General features: G+C 45.4%; 1 protein-coding gene across 4 annotated transcripts in view; it reads left to right on the top strand.

Annotated features, from left to right (window-relative positions):
• FAM219A (family with sequence similarity 219 member A) overlaps window positions 1–18,020 on the top strand; it is a 118,970-nt gene extending 100,950 nt beyond the window's left edge. Inside the window, exons 3-6 of one of the 4 annotated variants that reach the window (XM_050912758.1) lie at window positions 11,763–11,860; window positions 16,058–16,138; window positions 16,500–16,554; window positions 17,764–18,020. In XM_050912758.1, the coding sequence (XP_050768715.1) occupies window positions 11,763–11,860; window positions 16,058–16,138; window positions 16,500–16,554; window positions 17,764–17,919 (390 nt within the window). In that variant the 3' untranslated portion in view covers window positions 17,920–18,020. Of the gene's footprint in view, window positions 1–11,757; window positions 11,861–16,057; window positions 16,139–16,499; window positions 16,555–17,760 lie in introns of all 4 variants that reach the window. The other 3 variants (XM_050912757.1, XM_050912756.1, XM_050912754.1) reach the window with 3 other exon arrangements.
• Window positions 18,021–22,529: the final 4,509 nt, after the last annotated feature.

The raw sequence follows: 22,529 nt of genomic DNA, 5'->3' as shown, positions 1-22,529 counted from the left end.
TGTATATTAAGAACTGTCATCATCTTTACCTGTACATTACTGTTATCTTCAGCATGAGTCAGGCTCTTCCATGAGTCCCTTTGAACTCTCCCTGCGACCAGAACTGCCACTGCTTTGACAGAGGCTTCAGCTCAGCAGTGCACACATCTGATTTCCAGCTGCAGGGCTCTGTGGTTTGGGATGACATCTCTCATCCCCCAGCCCTGCTTCCCCTCCTGCAGCACTCAAAGCAGCTGCAGCCAGCAACCTGGGGCCCAGAAAGCCCCTTTCATCTTGTCTTTCAAGTCCCTTTCTCAGGGGTTTCAGCAGGGACATAAACTTTCTCTGGCCAGTCCTGTTTCCCTCTGCCATTCGAGGCATGGCTGTGTTTTGCCACCAGTCCCCTTGAGAGGTGGAAGGAAAAGGCAGCTGCCAAACCCTCAGCCCTGCATCCCATCCCTGGAAGGAAGTGGACACTAAGGAACGTGAAATAGCTGGCAACGGCAGCCTACCATCCCCTCCGCCATTCCTCTACTGCCTAACGCTGCTAGATAGCAGCCCTACCTGAGAAAGGAGACAGGGGATCCCTTGAGGATGGGAAAAGGTTTAATCATTTATGATAGTTTGGGACTAATCCCTGAACCCAGTTCTGATTTCTCTGCCAAAGCAGGATCCAAGCTGGAGGAGGAAGATGGCAGCATCCTGCCCCCTCTACCGGGGCACCCTATGAGGAGCAGATCACAGCACCTGGCAGGCCCCATCCTTCAGAGCACATGGCAAAGGACATAAAGCCAGAGATGAAGCCATGAGCTTTCTCTGAGCCCTCTGCAAAGAGAAAGAGGAAAGGAGTTCCTGCTCCTCCCCTAGGGTGGGCCAGCCACCTGGATCCAGGTGAGAGCAGTGTGGATATCAAAATGACAGGCTAGGCTCTTTGAAACTGTACTTGTGAGGTCTGCGGCTGCCCTAGATAAACCCTGACTGCCTCTCTCCACACCATCTGACGAGACTTCAGAAGAGAGGAGCAGGAGTCTTTGAGCTGTACCACATATAACAACTGGGCTGTAATGCTGAGCTGTCCCCAGGGGCCACCATGCCCCAGTGATCTGGCAGCAGCCCCTCATGCCACCCAAACAGCTTTTGCAGGTACTTCTGCAGCAGGAGAGGGAAGTGTTGGGGCATGCTGCACACAAGGGCTCACACAGAGATCCCCAATCCTGCTCCAAGAGGAAATGTATTAAATTAGGGGGCAGTATCCCTCTGAAATAGAATTCCTGCCAACCTAATTAATGAAAGCTTAATCAGCAGATTGGTTAATCATAAACTTATTAAATAGCTAATTGAGCTCTAAGGCTGTTTGTTAAATTTCCAGACAATGGCAATCTTGCTAAGGGAGAGATTAGGTCAGTAATCCTGTTAAGGGAGCAGGTTTGCTGTGCAGGATGACTCTCCAGCTGAGCTGCTGCTGATCCAAGTACCCAGGACTGGGGCTGATGATAAACTGACTAGCAGGAAGAGGCACCCTGGGTTGTACATATCCTGTTCTCCCATAGAGATTCATTGTAAACAGGCAATTCATCTAGTGAAACAATGCCTGAAAGTCCTCTTCTAGTGAGCAGAATATTTGTAGGGCGGCATGCTAAGTTAGTGATGCTCTTTCTTTCCCTTTCCTGGGGAAGAAAACAGTAGGTATCATACTGCAGAGCAGGGATTTCTCAAAGCATGATGGAGTGAGGAGTATCCATCCATTCAGCATGTTAACCAGCCTGGTTGCCTTTTTCCATCTGCTTTCATTTTATTAGATAGAAGATATGGAATTTTGTTTGAAATTGTCCTGGTTTTGGCTGGGACAGAGTTAACTCTCTTCCTAGTAGCTGGTACAGTGCTGTGTTTTGGATTTAGTGTGAGAATGATGTTGATAACATGCTGATGTTTTAGTTGTTGCTAAGTAGCGCTTATCTTAAGCCGAGGACTTTTCAGTTTCCCATGCTCTGCCAGCAAGCAGGTGTGCAAGAAGCTGGGAGGGAGCACAGCCGGGACAGCTGACCCGAACTAGCCAAAGGGATATTCCATACCATGGAACCTCATGCCCAGTATATAAACAGGGGGGAGTTGGCTGGGAGGTGTGGATAGCGGCTCTGGCATCAGTCAGTGGGTGGTGAGCAATTGCATTGTGCATCACTGGTTTTTTTCCCTTTTTTTCCCCTCTTCTTTTTTTTTTTTTTGTTATATTCCTTTTCATTACTATTATTATTATATTTCATTATTACTATTGTTAGTATTATATTTTACTTTAGTTATTAAACTGTTCTTATCTCAACCCATGAGTTCTGCCTTCTTTCCCAATTCTCCTCCCCATCCCACTGGGAGCGGGGAGGGGAGCAAGGGAGCGGCTGCATGGTGCTTGGCTGCTGACTGGGGTTAAACCACGACAGAAATGCATAGGGTTGTAGACACCCAATGCAGCAGATGATAAAATAGAATGGATCAAATAGATGACATTTTGCTGCTAAATCAAGGCCAAAAACACGTCTGGGACTGTCAGCTGCAGTCCAGTCCTGGGAACAGGAAAAGTCCAAGGGTCCTTTCCAAGCAGGATGCTGGAGTCAGCAAGCTGTGAGTCCCTTCCAAGCTTGCATACTGCCTGTGGCATTAGCACTTCTGTCCTTATTTGTTTTGGCTACTAGATGGGAACTCAACAAGTCATTCTAAGCAGTGGTATCTGCCAGCCAGTGAAAGCTTTCCCAATTACAATGCATTAAAAATAAATTAAATCTGTAGTTTATATAGGCTATAAAACACATGCTCTCTGCCATAGACCAATCATTTAGCATGTATTTTAGACTCATGCAAGCATGGACATTTGATTAAGTGTGTATGCAGTTCAAGCCTACTTATGTCAGGCTCTATTCAAGTGGTTTTTTTATACAAATATGCATTATATGATGATCTCCTGTGTAACTGAAGGCTGTGAGTATTCAGCTAAGCAAGTTTGTACTGTTACTCTCCTAAATACACATCACACTTACTACATGCCTCGGTGACCTTAATGCTTCTTCACAGAACATCAGGACCTATAACAAATGTGATGTGGGCACTAATATTAACTCTGTTTATCTGGTAGATTATGCCTTTAGCATAAGTGATGCTTTAAATGAAGAGAGCTATTTAAATGAAGAGAGTTAAATTGCATTTAATAGACTCCTTTCTTTTTCTTTTTTTTGTTGTCTGATACACCATACAGCAGGGTCAAGCAAATGGCTTTGTCTTAAACCTGTGTTCAGTTGAGTAGAAATGATGAGGGGGTATTTGCAGAAGTTCTTTCCAGGTGAAATAACTTAATTTTCTCTGTCCCTTTAAAATATGTTAAGGGAGAGAGTAGCTCAGTTTTATGGATTATATTTTGTAGAGTTCAGTTTATAAACTGAAACTCTTTAGCTGGGCTTGTTAGGTTGCAAACACTTCCCCAGATATCTAATTTTGTTCTTCTGGCTGGCAGGAAAAATATTCTTTGAAAAGTACATGAAAATACCAAATAAATTCCTTTCTGAAGGTAAATGTGAAAGATGGAAAAAAAACCAACCACATTTAAATAAAATTGATGCTGTTCATATATTCCAGTTTTGACAGTGATGAATGAAATCTTTATATTCAGTATTTTGCAGCCATTAGGAATAAAAGTCTCAATCCTTAAAAATTAAGTGAAAAAGCACAGGCTGAATCACAAAACAATGCCCTTGTGAGCTGGGAACTGCAACAATAGATGCCTTCTTTGAAATCAGTACAGAAAGATGTTCAAAGATGGAGAGAGATGAATTGCTGCCTGCTGCTACATAGTCGCAACCTGTCTAAATAAAATGGCTGCAGAGACAGCTCAGGCAGAGGACTGGGAGCTGGGAATCATGGTTCTCTCCTCCCCTGCTGGCACAGGTGCTTTACGTGTCTTTAAGGTAAATCAGTTAAATAGTTTCTCCCATCAGTAAAATATAACTTACTGTTTCACAAAGATGATTCATGATTATACCATGCCATGAAGAGGTAAAATGCTCTGTGTTCAAAATAGTAAATTTTTTCCCTAAAGTTTACAGCCATAAGGTTTTCTTTGCTAGCTGGCTAACTACACTGGATGCCCTGCTCTCCTACGCGTCAAAGCCCAATAGTGGATATAAACAGAGAAGTTGTTCCTTCCTATAATCACATGAAGGTCAGATAAATGAGCTTTGGGGCTGAGACAGTGTGTCTAGGGGATGGGGACATGCTGCTGGAACATAAAGCCACTTTTGGAGATGCTTGTGGTGTAAGTGGATGATAGCTTTGGTCAGGCCCAGAGCAGCCATTTACCTGTCCTCCTCTGTGCTAAGGAATAGCATGGCGCTTCTGTTTGGTGTGTGCTTTCTGAAGGGAAACGCAAATAGTAACATCAGCCTGGCCATCAGAAACCTCTCTGTAACTTCTGCAGCCAGCACTCTTGGTGAGTGTTACCCCAGAATAAGCCCTGCATTGCTCTGCATGCAATGCACTGACTGCTTGTTGCAGTAGCTCCTATACGAGAAGTTAAGAGCTGTATCCTCGGAAAAGAGATGCAAACATTGTCTTTGTACTCCCTAGGTCATTTACCAGTTCTGTGTCTGGTCAGGCCTTCAGGGGAGCTTAAAACCACTCAAAGCCCATTGGTGTTTGTGACAGCTCTCAGCCATGCCAAAGGGACAGAGCAGCAGCCAGATCAGCAAAACATAAGAAAATGCAGCTACTTGGATGCTTAAAACCTGGTCTAAGAGGGACCTTGGAAGACAGATTTATACGCCTGCTTTTGCTAGCCAGTTCTCACAATTAGACGTAGTTCACTAATTTCCCCAAGTTTGACTGGGTCAGCAAAAACAACATACTTCAGCTAAAAGTACTGTGTCTTGCACAAGTTGCTCAAGTTGGTAGTTGGATGACTTAGCTATCTGACCCTTGCTTATCTGAAGAGTCTTTTCTGAAGCTGGGTGAAACAATCCTGATTCAGATGGCCTGTCCTGAATAATCAACGCTGGTGCCCAGCGCGTATCGGCTTTAAACCATATTCCCTGTATTCAGAGCAGGGGGCTGGCCGCAGACAGATCCTTTTCATTTCTGCTACCCCTGTTTAGTAAAAATCGCTTTTCTTTTGCCTGCCTTTCTGATGCAGGGAGGCACAGCCATCAGCTACGCTAATGCCACCCACGTGGTCGCACTTACGCTCTCCAAATCTCCCCAGGGAGTGCAGCCCTCATCGGGATCAGCGTGGCCACAGCACACAGCATTCTTATACCTCCCTTTCTATACAGCCTGCAGGCAAAGCCCCTATTGATGTACATACCCTGAAATCTCTCCAAAAAGTGACACAGTCCTCGCTGACAAATACTCTCTGTCAGAGGTGAAAGGTAGTGAAGGTTTCAGTGTTAACTAGAAGCATGCTAATGTCCCCGAGCTAAATGACGCAAGTAAGCTGAAATTGGGACTTGGGCTTGAATTGGAAGTTGTAGTCAGCACTTCGTTCTTTCTCCCTCCGTTTGCTCAAGACTCTGTTGATCACTCAGCAGGATGTGAACAGACAGATTAATTTTATTTACTGTGTAATTTAAATTCTCAGCTTGCTTGAGAAGGTAGAATTCATCAGGGAATTGCTGCAGTCCTCAGCCTCTGAAATGGTCTTGGCTGGCAGTGGGGGACAAAGAGGCAAATACATCCCAAAATCTCATCTCATAGACCTTGAAGATGGAAAAATACAACTTTGTCACACTGGATTAATTTCTCTTTGTCTTCCCACTGCAGCAAATCCCATGGACCCACACCGCAATGTCCCCATAGCAGGAAGCTCCGTCTCCTCCTAGTCAGGCAGGTTCAAAAGCAATTGAGTTAGCGAGGTTCAGCCAGTGGCTCTCAGAAAAGAGACAGGAGCAGTCAGCGTCTGCATGATTCCAACCCATGGTGCAAAGGAAGCAAATCAGCCTAGTCTGCCACCAAACGGCATTTGTGCCGATCAGGCTGCCTCAAATGAGGGGGATGCATGTGGTCAAGCACGGTGGCAGTGAGAGGCGATGGCATCCTAAACCACTCTCCACCCACCACTGTCCGACCATAGCCAGAGTCACTCACTATCTTGGGACAAATGGAAACTGTGGATTTGGGGGGCAGTCTAACCCTCCAAATAGCTCTTCAGCATAGCACAGAGTGATGTTCACCAAATTCCTGGCTTGTCTGCTTTGCCTGAAATTGCAAAAGGAGCAGTTCTGCAGGAGACCAAAGCGTATGGCTACTTTTGCCATTTCTGGTTTTGGGCAGTGTGTAGGCAAAACCAATGCCACGCATAGCAACATGTACCAAAGAAGCTGTTCAGCATTTCATTTTTAAAAAACAGGAAAACGTTATTAAAACTGGTTATGATTTCATTTAAAGACCGAAACCAGAGGAATAATTGTAAGGATATATTCAAATCTGATTTTTAACATAGACACATTCACATTAAGTCCATTCTGCTTCACATGCTCCATTACTATCTTCCCTCATCATAAAGCAGCTAGACACATCCAGCCAGCTGAACAGGTAACCATTTTAAATTGCACTGAGTAATATAGTATTGCTTAAAATAATTTGTTAGGTCTGTAGCTGTTCCCAGTAGTAAGGAGGGAATTCAGCCCCTCTTGTCTTACACGCAACTTTCTCTAACTGAGGTTCCCCATGGGAGTGTGTTCTCCATTTGTCAACATGCAGTTATTTGCCCATCCTCTGACACATCCTAAATCAGGCAGGTGAAAGCACACCAGGGCAGGAATGGTTTGCTGAGTGCTTAGTATGCTGGGGCACCATCTTATTGAGGAACTTTGCATGCAGCTATAACATGAGACCATTGCCAGACAGGACGCAGGGCTGGGCCAATTATGGTCCTGATCGTGTCTGCAGCATGTATTTCCTTTGCTCCTTTATACTTCGGTGTTATTCCTGCCTTATTGAAAGCTCTGTGGGCTTCTTTGGCTGTTGTCTTGTTACCAGTAGAGCTTACCTTGAAGCAGCACTTGGAGCAGATGCTGAATGGCCCAGATGGGGTCAGCAAGCAGAACAGGCTAGTGTGAGGCTAGCACAAAGGTAGCAGCTTGCTTGTTGAGTGGATTTATCTTCTTTCTTTAAATTATTTTAATGTCATAAGGGGACAAAATGCCTTAAAGATGGAGTGACAAGGTGGACAAGAAAGGAGGGGTGAGATGTGATGTGGTGGTTGGCAGGTCCAGACAAAGAGATGTCCCTCATGCTGTTCAGAGTAGTATAGTGGTGTCAAAAGGATCCTGGACCCCCTCCCCACATACACACACACGAACACACACACGTGCTGCTCCGTGTATTCTTCTTCTGACACAATGTCCAGGATTAACGTAAGTGGAACTGGTGCATCCAAATTCCCCAGTGCGTCAGGCTGACAGCACAGCTGTCCATGTTCTCTGAGCTCTCCACTGAAACAGAAGCTAATCCTGTTTGGCTCCACTCAAGCATGGAGCCAGGTAGATTACCCAACATAGCAACCCTGCTAATGGCCAGACAGGATCTTCAGACTCCTAATTGAGCATACTTCTTAATGTCAAAGGCACATGCAGGCTGCTTCATGCCCTCCCAGCCTCCTCTGCTCTATCCTGCTTCTTCAAGGAAATGTCTGTCTGGAAAATTCATGAAAAGCCAGCAGGAACCTGGATTTGGGTAAAGCTGTCTCTCCCCAAACTGTACCAGCCCTGCTGGTATTGCTAATGATTGCCTGTTGGCTCTGCAAGCCATCACACCTGTACTCACAGTGTGCTCAGTCACCCATAACTGCTTCATGGGAAGGAGGACAAGCCACATGGTGTGAGTATTTTGCTAGGTACAATGATAAAAGTAGAACGGCCAAGTGAAATGAAAGCTAAACAACTTATTTCAAATACTTGCAAATGCCATGTAAAGAGCATCATTGGAGCTCTGCTATTATACTGCTCTTTTACTGCCAGCAGTTAGTGATTTCTCTGAAGTAGCTGGAGAGCAGCCTTGTTTCATTCTGGCTTCCCCATCTCCAAGTCTCTGTCCTTCACCTTGTATCTCTGCTGTATTAGCTTTTCATCGATCATCAAACAGCAAACTCACCAGACACAAAATAACCAATGGCTGGAAATCACGGTCTTCCGTTTCTTCATTTGTTCTTGTATGTTCCATTTTCTCTGTATTTGGCGGGAGTGCCTGTTAACAACCCTTCCTCATTCTTCTGGTGCCCGAGAGTTGCCCAGAATTAGGTAGTTTCATAGGGTCGACATTGATTTTCCATCAAGCTGCGTTGCCTTCCTGGAAGTTCATTGCATGTACTGGAATGCTGCAGGCAGCACAGGCAGTCCTGGACATGGAGAGCCTTTTCATAGCCAGTGCCAGAAACTGCCAAGTGCTGAGGACAAACTATGCCTATCCTCTCTGGTGGGACCATGCCCCAATAAGCAGTGGCCTTGAGGCTGGGGGAGACGTGTGGGAATGCAGGTCTCATCTAAGTCCAGTGGGGAATACTTGACTACCATACTGGAGAGTCTGGGATGACTCAGAAGGAAAGAGCATCTTAGCTTTTCATGCCCTGAGAATTGCCCAGGTGCATAGTTCCCAGGTTTCACACAAAGGTTAGCACAGTTGGGTCAGTGGAGGGTTGTGATCTTGGATTCATGCTCATTTGGGTGTAGCATCAGCCAATATGGGGCAGACTTTAAAGAAAAATGCCATTTACTTATCAAGGCTAGGTTGTGGTTCCTTCTCTCACCTTCTCTTTACTGTGCTGGTTTATGTGTTCGATCGCAGCTTCTATGAGAACTACTTCTTTAATTTGTGAAATTACAGATTTTTGTTAAAATGTTGGACCCAAAAGTTACATCTTCAGAAGTGCCTAAATCAGTCACATTTCTAGAAGGAACTTAGGTACTTAGAGTTTGGGCCCTGGCCTTCAAAGAAACGTCTGGGAGCCAAAACCAAAAGAGCTGGAAGCCTGGGAAAGAGCTCACTACCTAGAAATGGAGTTCACAAACTCCACCTGCTATGCCAGGAGGAAGCACTGAGCAGAAAATGGGCACTGAAAACTTCATTCCCCCATTCTGATGGACCTGATGGTTGGTGTGCTGGATTTTATAGCCCAGAATTACTTCAGGAGATTGGCACCCAAACAGCTCTTTTGGGTGATGATGGAAGTAGCAGTAGTTCATAATACTTGTAAGGCTCAGAAAGCGGGTTTCCTTGCCTCAAAGCCTGAAGTGACTCATGCGCATCTCCACCACCTTCTAGGAGCTTGTCCTAACACCCCAGAGCTGGGTAGACTTCCCATTCTTCCTGCTAGCCCTTGCTTTTTGGCCACCAGGGACTCAGAATTCATAGCATCCAAGAGAGAGCTGAACTGTTGATTCATGCTTAAGAAATTTGGCTGGGGACACAGGCATGGATGTTCCTACTGCACTTACATTGCTTTGGGAATGTTCAGTCCAAGCCACTAAATAAATGAAAGAAGGGGTTAAATAGGAAATCTTGTATTGTTCAGACTCACACATTGCAATAGTCCTCAGTAAGAGCATAGAAAATAGTCATGGGGAGACCTACTGGAGGAAAAAGACAATTAGCAAAAGTCCAGATTCATCGACTGAATGAGTAATCTGAGTTGGAGAAGAGCATTAGTGCTTGTACCGAGCATTCGATAGAAAGCAGAGAGCACCAGTCCATTTAAAAGGCTCAGGCAGGCCTTAACTGTCTTGACAGAAAATGAAACCTGTAACCTTGTTTCTGAGTCAGGTGCCTTTTGTGAATTATACAGACTCTTAAAGTATTGGCAGCTTGTCTCAGCGCTGTGTATTTGTGGTCAGCGCTGGAGCTTCTGGTGTAGATGGGTGGAAGTCGGTTTGTATTTAGGGTTGTAAACATTTGCCTCCATTAAACCCCACTTTATTCCTCTGTGTCTGAATAGCAAAATTCATGTGGCCTGCAAAATACCAGCCTTTTATTCTGGAGACAAAGATAACCAATGCATTTGCAAGTTCCAGTCCTGAGAAATTACTCTGATTTAAGGTTTTGACTTCGATCCTGTATTAGTCTCTTTGTTGCTCATGCCAGAGAGAGTTATTAGTCCGATCCTTTTCCTGCCAAGTTCAATGAGCATTTATTCACCTCTGCCATCGGCAGGAGCAGGGCTGGGCATGGTTTGTATGAGTATGTACTCTTCTCTGCAGGTTCCTCAGCCACACTTATCACCACAATCTCTAGGCATCTCTGCTGCTTATTTGTCCCTCAAAAAAGGCGGCCTTGGACATGTGTCCCCCTGCTCTTACCTATGTGGAAAGGACAGAGTTGGCCCATCTTGCACTTACACACCCTGGTAGGTACGCCACTTTCCTAAGACAAGTGGGAAAAGGTGCTTTTCTCTCCAAGGGGAATAAAATCTGCAAGAGAAAAAAAATATATCAGCACATTTCACACACCACAGGGGAAGCAGAAGCAAAACGAATTCACTATTCAGGTTCCCCAGCCAGCAGTCTGGTAAACCCCTATTATTCAGGCACGGCACAAAAATAGTTCCCAACATTTTCTCACACTCTGGAGAATGTTTTTAACCAGGCCCTTTCCTGCCTTACTGGCCCCACGCTCAGCTTTTTCCCTACAAGCCTTGCCTGGAATTGCAGGATGAGATTGGGGCAGTTAGCTCAACTTTTGTGGCTAATTGCTAACTCAACCCAATTGATTTCCCACAAGAAACAAGGAAGGACTTTAAATCAGAAAATTGAATATCAGTTTATATGATAACCCATCATACATGGGCTCCTATCCCTACTGGAGGCAGGGACATATTAATACAGCACAAACACTGCATACCTGCAGAAGGCTTAGCTTTTGGACCTGAATTCTAGTTATGATCCTGTGGTGAGAAGTTATTAAGAGAAATAGTCTCTCCTAAATGAGAAGCTAATTTAAATCCCCTCTTGCACTGAATACTCAAAGAAAGCTCAATGTACTGTCCAAGTTTTAAGGTACATTTCAGCAGCGAGTAGAACAAGCTCTGAAAATTTAAGCAAACAATATACTATTTAAAAATACAACTGCAAAATGTTTCACTTTTTTTTTTAATAAAGAAAGCAAGCTCCCAAGAATCAATGTGAGATAAAAGAGAAAGACACACAGGGGACATCACAGGTTGCCAGGAAGAGAAGCAGGGAGGCAGCAACATTTTCTGCTGTGGGGTGTATTAGTCTGTTGAGTTGCCGTCCAGGGAAATGGTAATAACTCAGGCCTGGTGTCAAGCTAGGCTGGACTAACACTAAATGGTGGTGCTGCTTTGATGGAGACATTTTTCTATCCCCACTGGGCCCCTCAGTAGCAGCCTCAGTAGGAGGAGAAAAAGTAAAAGGATAAATTCCCTTGCCCAGCACAAAGCACAGTCTTAGAGTCCATGCAGCAACTAGGTGCAGATAGAGGCAAGGTCTCTGCGCTTTCTCTGCCCCAGCTGGTTCTCATCCAGAAGCTCCAGACCACCTTAGTGTGGTGTTGTCAACAAGCTGCTGTGAGTCAGGGTATGTTAGCTTTAGCCCTTGGTGACCTTGGAGGCAATGGGACACAGTTCGTCCAGCCTTTGCAGTGTCCCTGCTTGGGAAATGGAGAGCTCATGTCCTTTGCTATTAATTCTGCTATGCCTTTTGCTGCTATCAATCAAATCTGGGTTTCTGCAGCTGTATGGTGGCCAGCCAGGCTGTTGCCCTGATTTTGCTTTTCCCCTTTGTATCCCATATGCAGAGAAGCAGAGGGAGCTGGCTCAGAAGGGCTCCCTGAAGAATGGCAACATGGGAAGCCCAGTTAATCAGCAGCCCAAGAAGAACAACGTGATGGCACGAACAAGGTAAAGGACTGGAAAAGCATTCAGCTGTGCTCTAAGCTGCAATCCCTAATGACCTTAGGATGGGCAAGGATGATGTTTATTGCTATTCACCTACTGCCAAACGCGCTGTGAGAGCAGTGATGGCCCTTCCTGGAGCTGGCAAGTCCAGACACTCTGTGCTGTGTTGCATCCCGACCCCTGGGGAGATGCAGGGACAGCTGGGCTCAGGACTGGTGACAGTGCAGCCTGAAGGAGGCAGAGGCAGCCCAGCCTGGTCGAAATCAGGGGTTTGATATGGCTGTCTTGCATGTTCTGGGTAGCCTCACATAACACATAATCCTGCCAGCAGGAGAGTGTACGATGCTGCTTCATGTAATGCAAACTGGTTTAGAGCTTAGTTCTGCCTTGGCTGCTTTTATCCCAGTAGTTCCCCCTGTTCCTTTTTGATGATGACCCCTTCCCCATACTGATTGACTTAACAAAGGCTTGTGAATAATCCATCTCTGTGTGCTTTGCTATACACCTCCTCTGCACTTTGAACAGCATGGTCATACTTTGCTGGAGCTGCTTTGGCACATCTCTGTATGACAGTATCAGACAGTGCTACAAACCACTGTAAAAAAAGATGTTCTTGGCTGAATACTTTCTTTTAGAGTATTTCTATTTTTTCCATGCAAGCTTCAGTACACCAGTGTATCATTTACCTGCATTCAGGAGGAAGGAACCCCCCTGAGTCCACGGGATTGCACGCTTTGCATGCTACTAGAAAGGTGGCAGTTTTTAGTGGAGGACCTCACTTAGAATGACAGCAGAATCTGCATGAATGCTGGGTGTTTATTGATGAATGAGAAAGTTGCATGGATTACCATATATTAAGTAGAACAGGAGCTGCAGGTCAGAGCCTCTCTGTATGCAACACATCCGACAGATGAGGTTCCTTGTTCACATTATTCCCAAAACCCACAATAGTAGTCATAAATTATGCTAGGACTTTGTCAAGTTTTATTTGTAAGCCCCTGCGATGTTGTTGGAATACACTGCATTGCTCACTGCTCTGTCTTTGGTTGTTGAGACCATATAAAGGAGCCAGGCCCTTAGTGGCAGCAAGAAATTCAGCAGATGCTCTCAGCTGGCTTTTCCATGCTTCTCCTTGTCTTCCAAATACAAGCTGGAAAAACTTGATTTCTTTTGGCAATAGGCTGCACGCTAGCTTCCCAAGAGGAATGGTAGCAGATTTGCTGCTTGAGAAATTTAGAAACACTGAAATTAGTGGAGGAAGATGGTAAGGGAGAGAAGATGGATAAGTACAGGTGCCTACCTGTAAAATTAGTGACTTCTGCTTGGAGAGGCTGCTGTTTCTGAGCTGCCAATGGAAAGAAGAGTGATTTGGGTGGGGAAGGGCAGAGCAGTGACATCCATCGACAAAAGCTTTCGAACAGCCAGCTCAGTTTTATTCCATTTGTGGACACCTGAGCACTGTTCAGAGGACATGTGGATGCCTCCACAGCCAAGCGAAGCCTGCTGGCAGTAGACTTGCTTTTCTTAGTTACTTTTCACACAGCTTTTAGAAGCATCCCTTGGGATCTGCAAAACAGAGGTTTGCAGCCATTGCTTTAATAGCAGATGTAGCCAAGCTCCATTGTTCCCATATGGCTGGGAGGTGTCTGGCACAGGGTCTCGCTGGCCCATGTCTCTTCATCTCCCAGTTCCCTTGGCTTTCTGGGAACCAAGCAGCACCACAAGCACAGCCCTAGTAATACCTCAGAATGGTTTGGTCTGTCTTGCCACAGACAGGGCAACCCCGGGAAGGCAGAAATGCCACAAGCTTATTCAAGCAGCTTCTTTTCACAAGATAATGGCTGCAGTACAATGGGAGATACTCCAGTGGGATACACTGCAAAACATCCAGGTTATGGTAGTTCTTTAAGTCTGAACTGTTGGCTTCCTCTGGTCTCTGCAGGAGGAGAATAAGCTAAAGCCATTTCCACTTTTTTAACAGTTCTGCTCTTCTCCTCATCAAATATGTTTTCCTTCGTTCAGGCAAACCACATTGCCTCTCCTAGTCTCTACTCCACCTCCTCCTCCTTCCCCAAGGCTTCTGTTCTTCTGTATTATCTGTATGAATTTCTGACATCCAGCCTCTAGTACCAGGTTGCCTTCACTATTCGGTCTTCTCCTGGGGCAGGGGCACAGCCAGCCTTAGAGGTGAAAGGATCTGAATCCATAACACGCTCAGTCTCCCTAAGAGCAAATAAAATGTGAACAAGGTTGGGGTGATGCTGGCATACTCACTATGAGCACAGGCAGAGCCTACAACACCATCCGCATCACTTCCGCACAGCCAGATATTGTAGCCCACTCTGAGGATAACTTAAACTCAGATTTTGTCATAACATATTTCATGTTAAGTGAGCAAAAACACCAAGACAAGAAGCTCACACTAGGACACCTGCAGATGAAAGCAGCTATGACTGCAATCTGGCTTTGTTCCAAGGACAGTGGGAAGCGAAAATAAGGACAATCAGGATGCAAGGGAAAGATTTAGATCAGGGGCAAAGACATTATCACAGTTTTTGTCTGTTGCAGAAAAATTGAAGTTCTGTGTTATTAAGAAAAAAGATATTTCTCAAGAAAAAGATGTAGTGATTTTTTTTTTAATCAATTAAATAGCACCACAAAGGGCTCTTCTCCTAGATCCCCTGATAGTGCTTTGTTCACTCATGATATAGTAACAACCATCAGTGAGTATATATGGAGCACTGACTTGAAAACTGGAGAGCGAGCGTGGAAGTCAGTACTTATGATATGTGTGTGAGCAAGCTGCTGCTGCCAGATCACAGCTTCAGTTTTAGTTCCAGACATCTTGCTTCTTGACTTCCTTCCTACATGCTTTAGGAGCAGCGTCTCAGTGCTATGGGAAGAGGTATTGAATTTTGCAAGTGGATCCCATTTTCTCCAGTTCCCTGGTGCTGCAGGTTGGAAATTCTGCATCGGTTTTAAAATTAATTTCTTTAATCCTGCGTTTCAATGAACACAATAAGAAAATACAACTAGTCGTGAGCCTATACATCTGCTTTGTGATAACATTTGATATATTTTACTCTCCCTGAGCCTGCAGGCCTTTGTATTGCTAAAATTGTAATGGCTTCCTGAAATTTTCTGAGCAGAAGCAGAAGAACATTGCAGGTGGTTAGAGTGCAGTTGGAGCATGGATGAGATGGATTATAAAATATAAATCTTTAGATTTATATTTTCTAAACTCTTAGTGAAGCATCATTGTACATCATTGTGTGTTGTTAAAAACCAGTTCTTCATTTGGGAGAAAACCTGAGTTAACCCACTGAACGAGGAGATTTTCATCACTCTTACTGTTCCCACCTGCTGAATGTAGAATCTTCTTCCATTTGCTTGGTTTGGTTGATCTTATTTTAAATATGAACCAAAGTCTTTGTGCAGTTTTGTGGATGAAAGAACTCTGTTGTGAACTGGATACTATTGAATTAATGTATTTTCCTTATCCTAGAAGCTCTGAAGCCTGTATTCCATTACACAAACTCTCTCAGGCAATTAAAGGTGTGAAGTCATCGTCAGCCTTTGTAATACTTTTGAAGTGAAAGTCATTATAAAATAATGGGATTTTAAAAGTGCTAGTCTGACTGGGCTCTTACGCTGCACCCACCAGCTCATATTTCTCATATTACTAAATTTAGGAGTGAGACCTCAAAAGTGCTGTGTTGTGGGGGCTGGGTAGGGACTCATGCAGAAAGACCAAATCCCTGATTTCCGATAGTAGAATAGTAGGAGCACTGAGCCTCTGCCTTCCCCTAGCCTCCTTCTCCCATTTACTTATTGCTAGTGTCATGTACTCATTGCTAGGGAAAAAAAGGCAACACAAAAATGAGCAATCTGACACAACAAGCAGTGCTAGCTGAACAGGTTCACCAGAATGAAGTGTGGAGTGTCCCAACTGTTTTTTCTTCCAGGGAGGAGTGTGTTCCCAAGGCATGTCCAGTGTTTATCCCTGTGAAACTGCTCTGAACTACCCAGAGACACAGCCCGCTTCCTCTGAATTGCACCCATTTAAATGTCTTCACCAATAAGGGAGGACTTGCAAGGAAGTGAAACAGGGAAAGCCTAACTATCATATGGCTTTGCTCTAGACTATGTGTGGTACTGAGCTTTACTGTGTGGTTAACGGACAACATTTAATTATTTCAGGCTCGTCGTTCCCAATAAGGGCTATTCGTCATTAGATCAGAGTCCAGATGAAAAGCCACTGGTAGCCCTGGATACGGACAGGTATGCAAAGTGTTAATAAGATGATATATATTACGGTGCAAGCAAGTTTTCATGCCAGAGTGCAGCACTGAAGCTAATTCCTGCTGAAACTGCTCTTGCAGGCCACTTGCACTCTTCCTTACTGTGCCCCAAATGCCATAAGGAGTCTGTGTGTGTAAACAAGTAGGAAGAGACGTGAGTAAAGAGCACTTTGATGGAAAGGTCTGAGGGTCACAGATAAAAGTTGCTCTCCAGACTCCCTTGATGTAACTTCTCTGTGCCTAAAGTACAGCTTCACGGCATGAGAAAGATAGGGCTAACCAGGGAATACGGGTCTCTAACTGTTGTTTCCTTCTTTGCTGTATCTTGTCCTTCCCTGCAGTGATGATGACTTTGACATGTCCAGATATTCCTCCTCAGGATACTCATCAGCTGAGGTGAGTTATACTCTTTCCTGCCATCCTTGCCATGAATGCTAATAGTAGAGCAGCCAGAAACGACTTAGTGTGGCCTTGTGCTGCCAGAAACAGCTCCACAAGGAATTTACCAGTGGTGTAGACTCTGTGAGCCTGGAAGGGGCTATGGCAGAAACTGTGTCATGTTTCTTTCTTCCCCGGTGATCCAGTTGGCTCCATCCCACACTTCTATGGCACAGACACAGATCTGCCCGTCGGCTGTTTTCACACATACCTTTGGCTTCACTCAAGCTTTTCCCAGTTCTGCTCAGTCCTGCAGTGTTGGCCCATGTGGTGCAAAAGCATCAACTTGTCTATCACGGCAGCTCAGCAACTGTCTACTTGCCAAGGACACAAATAAAGGATCTGAGGGTGTGCTGTGATTTCCAGTTCTTGTGGGGGTCAGGGTCACCCAGTGTGTGTTTACTTGAAGCACCAGAAATTCCAGGGAGGACTTGCAGATATGAACTCTTGCCCTTTCAAAGAGAAAAGGCAGGAAGTTCAGGCTTGTTAATCCCTCTGCATTGTTTCTGAATATATTCCCAAGCTCTCTTGTGAATTAGTTGTTCAGACTCTGGCTACTGCTTCTGTGGATCTGATTTTACATCCAGGGTGCTGAGCAGCCATTCTGCACACAAGCCACTGGGAACTCTTCCCCCTTGTATCCCTTCCTTGGGCAAAATACCTCTGAAATGCAGAGAAACGACCAAGAGCAGGCACCAGATCAAATGATCTGGGCCATCTCTGGGCCCTGATGAAGTGTTGTTCACTCAGATCTGGCTAGACAGCACTTGAATCCGAGATTACAAAAAGCCAAGAGGCTTTACCACCTTTCAACTGCTATAGTGCCCCAGACTGAGAGGAGGGACTGCCCAGCTGCCAGTCAGTTTATTATCATTATTATTACATTACTTTAAATGAGGACTTGTCTTCATGGAAAGATTATTCCAGAATAAAATAGTGTATCGACTTGCTACTCTGGAATATCTCACTCTAGATATTCCTATTCTGGAAGAGGTTAGAACAACAGAAGGCAGCTCTCACCTGTGATCAAAAACTGGGACTCTTTTCATTGATGGGACAGCTGCTAATGATAGGGAAATATATTCCAGAATAAGGGATCTCCTTCCTCTTCTGATCATCAGAAGGAAGTCTCAAGTGTTTGATTGTTTGTCTCTTTGTCTGTAGCAGATCAACCAAGACTTGAACATCCAGCTGCTAAAGGATGGGTACCGGTTAGATGAGATCCCAGATGACGAGGACCTCGACCTAATCCCCCCTAAATCGGTCAACCCTACCTGCATGTGTTGCCAAGCCACCTCCTCCACCGCCTGTCACATCCAGTAGTGAGGCCAGCAGGCTGTGATCAGTGCTTTCCACTATAACTGTAAAACTTAACAGCCATTGCTTCCTCCTATGGTAGGACGTGCACCTCTTTGTGTTCATGGAGCCAGGAGAAACCAAAAAGTTCATTTTATGATTGGTTAATAAGTTATTTTAAACTATGGTTAAACAAAAGAGAAGTTGCTCAAAGTGCCAGGCAGTGCCTGACAGAACTGACTGGTCTGGAGAGCAAATGCAGGAGGGTCCAGAGATACCTCCTTGGTTTGTGTAGGCACTGGAGATGTTTTGTAAGGTGTCTGTTCCAGAACGGGAAGGGTCAGATGGGGCTGCAGTTACTCCTGCCCACCAAAACCAATCCATCTACAAGATCAGGGGTGAGTCTGAGGTGTCAGGGGGTTTTACCTGTGGAGGAGGTCAGTTCTTAATTCATTCACTAAACCTGATTCATTTGCGTAACCAAAATTATATCATAATCGGGGCACAGGAATGGGAACGGAGCAGGGCATCCTTTCTTATGGCAAGGCTAGCCAGGACTAGCATGACACAATTCATTCACTTGCGAAGAGGACAAATAGGTGACATTTCACTGTGAGTCAGTACTAGCTAGAGCTGTTGTGTCACATATCCAATGCAATCTATCCTTAGCTCCACATCATTAAATTATCACCAAACACATCAGATTCAATCTGCAATCCATCCATGCTCTTCAGGGATTCAGTCCTTGCCTGAGAATACCATACTCCTGAGTTCAGTCCAGTCACGTATACTGACTTCAGCCTATACTTCATTCCTGTGAGACCCATCTGCTTCCAAAAATCTTAAAGTTTGTTCAACTAAGAAAAAATGAGTCCTGCACAAGACAGGACTAGAGCTGTGCAGTCTGAAGGTCAGTGCCAGAAAAGCTAGTTGAAGAAAGCACATTTTTACAGAGCTGGCTGTTGATATTCTCTTGACACTGCGTCTCTTGGTGCCTGTGGAGAGATTTGTTAACGCTGAAGGCATCTCTGTGGTGGTGTCAGACTTTAGGGGGGTTTCAGCAACAGCAGGATTATGAACAGCTTCAGCTGAAAAAAACCCATGAGAGGAAACTACTGTTTATCCCATCTCTGCCCACTTGTGAACCAGGCTTGGTCTGTGTTAGAGATGTCCATGTCAGGAGCAATTGTGTTTATTTGGTGCTGGAATAGTCGGGAAACCTGGCATTACATTAGGTGGCTGGACTGAATTGCCAGTTCACCAGCAGATTGTTTTGAATGCAAAATTATTTCTGGAATTAGGAAACATGGCTGGTCTTACACTGCTCGCTTCAGCATACGCAGGACTCAGGTGACGGAATGGGCTGGCATTTTTCTCAGAGATGAAATCTTTTGCCACAGTCACAACTATGTGTTTTCCTGCTCTGCCAGGAGGAAGGACCACCTGCCTTGCGTCAGCGCTTGCTTTAGAGCCTGGGGAAAGGAGAAAGCAAGGGCAATTCTGAGCTTCTCATCAGAATTCCCTGAGTCGCAAGACAGAGCCTGAGCTCTGCCCCGAAGGACAGATTCCCCATCTGAAATCTTCACGTAGTGAGCTGAGTCTTTAAGAAGTCCTCTTTGTGATTAGGAGCAGACTTATTTAATATCGTGGGTTTTCACTCTGTGCAGTACAAGCACGGTGTCATCCACAGCATGAGCAAAAGAGCAGGCACACAGGACTCTTGGGCTTTATTATTCACTAGCTGATGTGGGCAACTGTTAAAGCTGTGTTTGCCCCCCCTCCCTGAAACAGGCACTGCCACCCTGGCTCCAGGCCACAGAAAGAGGACTGAGCAGTGCTGTTTACTGAGCATCCCTGCCTCCTCGTGCAGAAGTGCTGGTTAACTTGCCAACTCCTCTAGGAGAGAGTGTTCTCAATTGAATTCCTCTCCCCTTCTCATCGCCTGGTAATGCTGAGAGGGAATATTTCCAAAATGTTTCTAAAGAAGCACAAAGCATCAGGTCCCAAGTCTTCACTTCTTCCTTCATGTGCCTGCTTTCCTCTCCAGTGCTAGCTCAGGTTGAGGTTAGCAACTTGTCTGGAGGCGGGGGAAGAGCTCTAACAACACTGTGTAGGAGAAAAGATAAAAGGGAAAAGCATTCCTTAAGGAGTCTTTTTTTTTAAATGGAGAATGTAGTCAAAACCTAACAGAAACCCATGGCCAAACCAAATCCTATAGGACATGGCTGAAGTCTCTTTAAATGTTCACTCTTCTAAAGCAGGACTTTGCAGTTCAGCATTGGTACCATGCACCATCTTCATTGCATTTATCCTCCTGGGTCAGTCTCTGTGCCTTCCAGCTGGCTGCACACACTCAGCCTTTCCCACAGCCCTTGCTCAGGAGCTCGGAGCATTTCGGTGTGCCTGGAGCAACAGCCTTTGGGAGACTGCAGGTCCCACAGGTCTCTGTCATGCTGCTATCATGTTCAGTCAAAGACAGAATGAAGCTTGCTGAGACTGTATCTCCCAGGGCTAACACCTCCCCTCTGAAGGACAGACCTTCCCTGATAACCACTGCCCCATGGCACCACGACCAAGTCCTTTTATTGCCCCTATTGCTGGTTTTTGCCTGCCATGTGCCTGAGGCATTCCCCCAACCCTGCAACTGCCCTCAGCCCTTTGCATTGTGTGATGTGCACCTGCTTCCAGCACAACCCTTTAGGGTCCTGGGAGGAGGGAGATGAATTTAAATGTTAACTACACCTAGTGCTTCCTCCAAATACAGACAGAAGCAAAAGCCAAGTGTTTTTCACTGCACACAGAAGGAGTTGGTTGCACAAACAGCTGTTTTGGCATGACAGTACAGGACCATAAAATGGCAATTTTTTGGCTTCTCCTCTCTATGCTTATGTTCATATATTTTATTAGGGGAATAAAGTAGAAAGGGTGGGGAAAAGTAGTTACCTGTGTAGGGTCATTATCAGGAAGGCTGAATGGATTAAGGCAATGCACGTGTGGCTATCATAGAAAATTGAACACTAACCATTCTGAACCGCAGTCCCTTAAGCAGCGTATGACCACGGGGCATGTTTGTTGGCTTGTTATGGAATATGATGAATGCCTGTCGGTATGTATTAACCGCAGATTGGGCTGGCTCTCCCTATCTGGTCTTGTGTTCAGACCTTTGCTTCAGCCAGAAGGTTTTCCTTGTGCCCTCGTTGGAGGTTATGCTGTGGTGACTTCCCAGGAAGGTGTATAGATATGTGGCATTCTGGCACTGCTCTCCTTAAACCAGTTTCTGCTGCCATGGCCTGGAGAAGCAAAAGCAAAGAGCACGGACCCTGACTCTCTGTCACAGCATTATAAAGCCCTAAAATCTGCAGAGCTGCTGGGCACTCTCCTAACTGCAGATTGCTTGCAATAAAGCAAATCGTTCCTTGTTCCAGTCTTTGCACCAAACCAGATGATCTTCTCAGGCCCCATTTTCAGTCCAAAGTCGTACAGAATACCAAGGGGAGGAGCGCCACAGAGTATGAAAGGCTGCACCACTGTCCATCTAAATTACCATGCAAATAGGATAGCTTCCTTATATTGATGCTGGTGCCTCCACAAAGGAATTTGCATTTGATGCCTCCTAAAGCCAGACTGGCTTTTTGTTAGGATTTTATGTAATTTTAGTCACCAAATTACCTGAGTTTAAGCAAATCCTTTCCTTTTATCAGATGTTAATTTTGCCCTTTAATGTGAGCTGACTTTGGACTCCAGGGTCTCAGCATTCAACTCTATCTCTGCAGTCAGTCTGCAAACTCCCCTATTTCCAGATGTCTGTGTGAAGGGGAATATCCTCCTAGTGTTGAGGAAGGTCTCTAGATAGGATGGTCTAGTCTGCTTTTCTGGTGATTGTATAATAACCTTTGGCTGAAAGAAGGCTGATGTCCAGGCGACCATCCCAAAGGCTCATTTGATGTCTTATCAGACATATCTTGAAGCCAACCCTTGGAAGAGCCACTGGATCATATCTGACATTGCTGCATGTCTATCCCCAACATGTACACTTGGCCATTGGGTCTGCTATTCTGTTCTGGCTGTCTTGCCTGCAGATGCCTTGCGACTGCAAAAGCAGGCGACCAAGCCTGCTGCACAGACTTCGAAAGGAACTTCAGGATGCTGTGCTCCCCATGGACAGGATGGACTCAGCTGCTTCTGGTTTGGCTCTCTGGCTCCTTTCTCAAAAGGAGGCACCCGCTCTGCTCAGCTGTGTGCTGGCTGACACATTGGTCTGCGATCCTGAGCAGAATCCTTTCCTCTCCATGCAGAGTCTGTCCTCGGGCTGGCCTGCAAGCTGTACAATGGCACGCAGGAGGCTTGAAAAGTACAGCGCCCTGTATGTGACTCAACAGAAACATGAAGATGCTTTTGAAGAAAGGAAGACCCAGCTGGGCACCAGATGGAACGACAGGAAAAGGAAAACAAGCAGTAACTAGAAAGTTGCCAAGTGCTGTCTTGGCCTAGGGTAGATCCCAATTGTCCGAGTTAATCTATCTCAGTACAGTGCTGATACCAGCAGGGAGCAAAGCTCACTTTCAGATGCACACACCAGAAACACCGTGTCCCTGAGCTGGCACTGCATCCAAATACTACTGCGGAGAGTCTGCTGG

Source organism: Gymnogyps californianus, chromosome Z (genome assembly GCF_018139145.2).
Source record: "Gymnogyps californianus isolate 813 chromosome Z, ASM1813914v2, whole genome shotgun sequence".
Lineage (NCBI taxonomy): Eukaryota > Metazoa > Chordata > Aves > Accipitriformes > Cathartidae > Gymnogyps > Gymnogyps californianus.
Note: the sequence above shows the minus strand (reverse complement) of the source record. Positions and strands in the feature narration are given on the sequence as shown.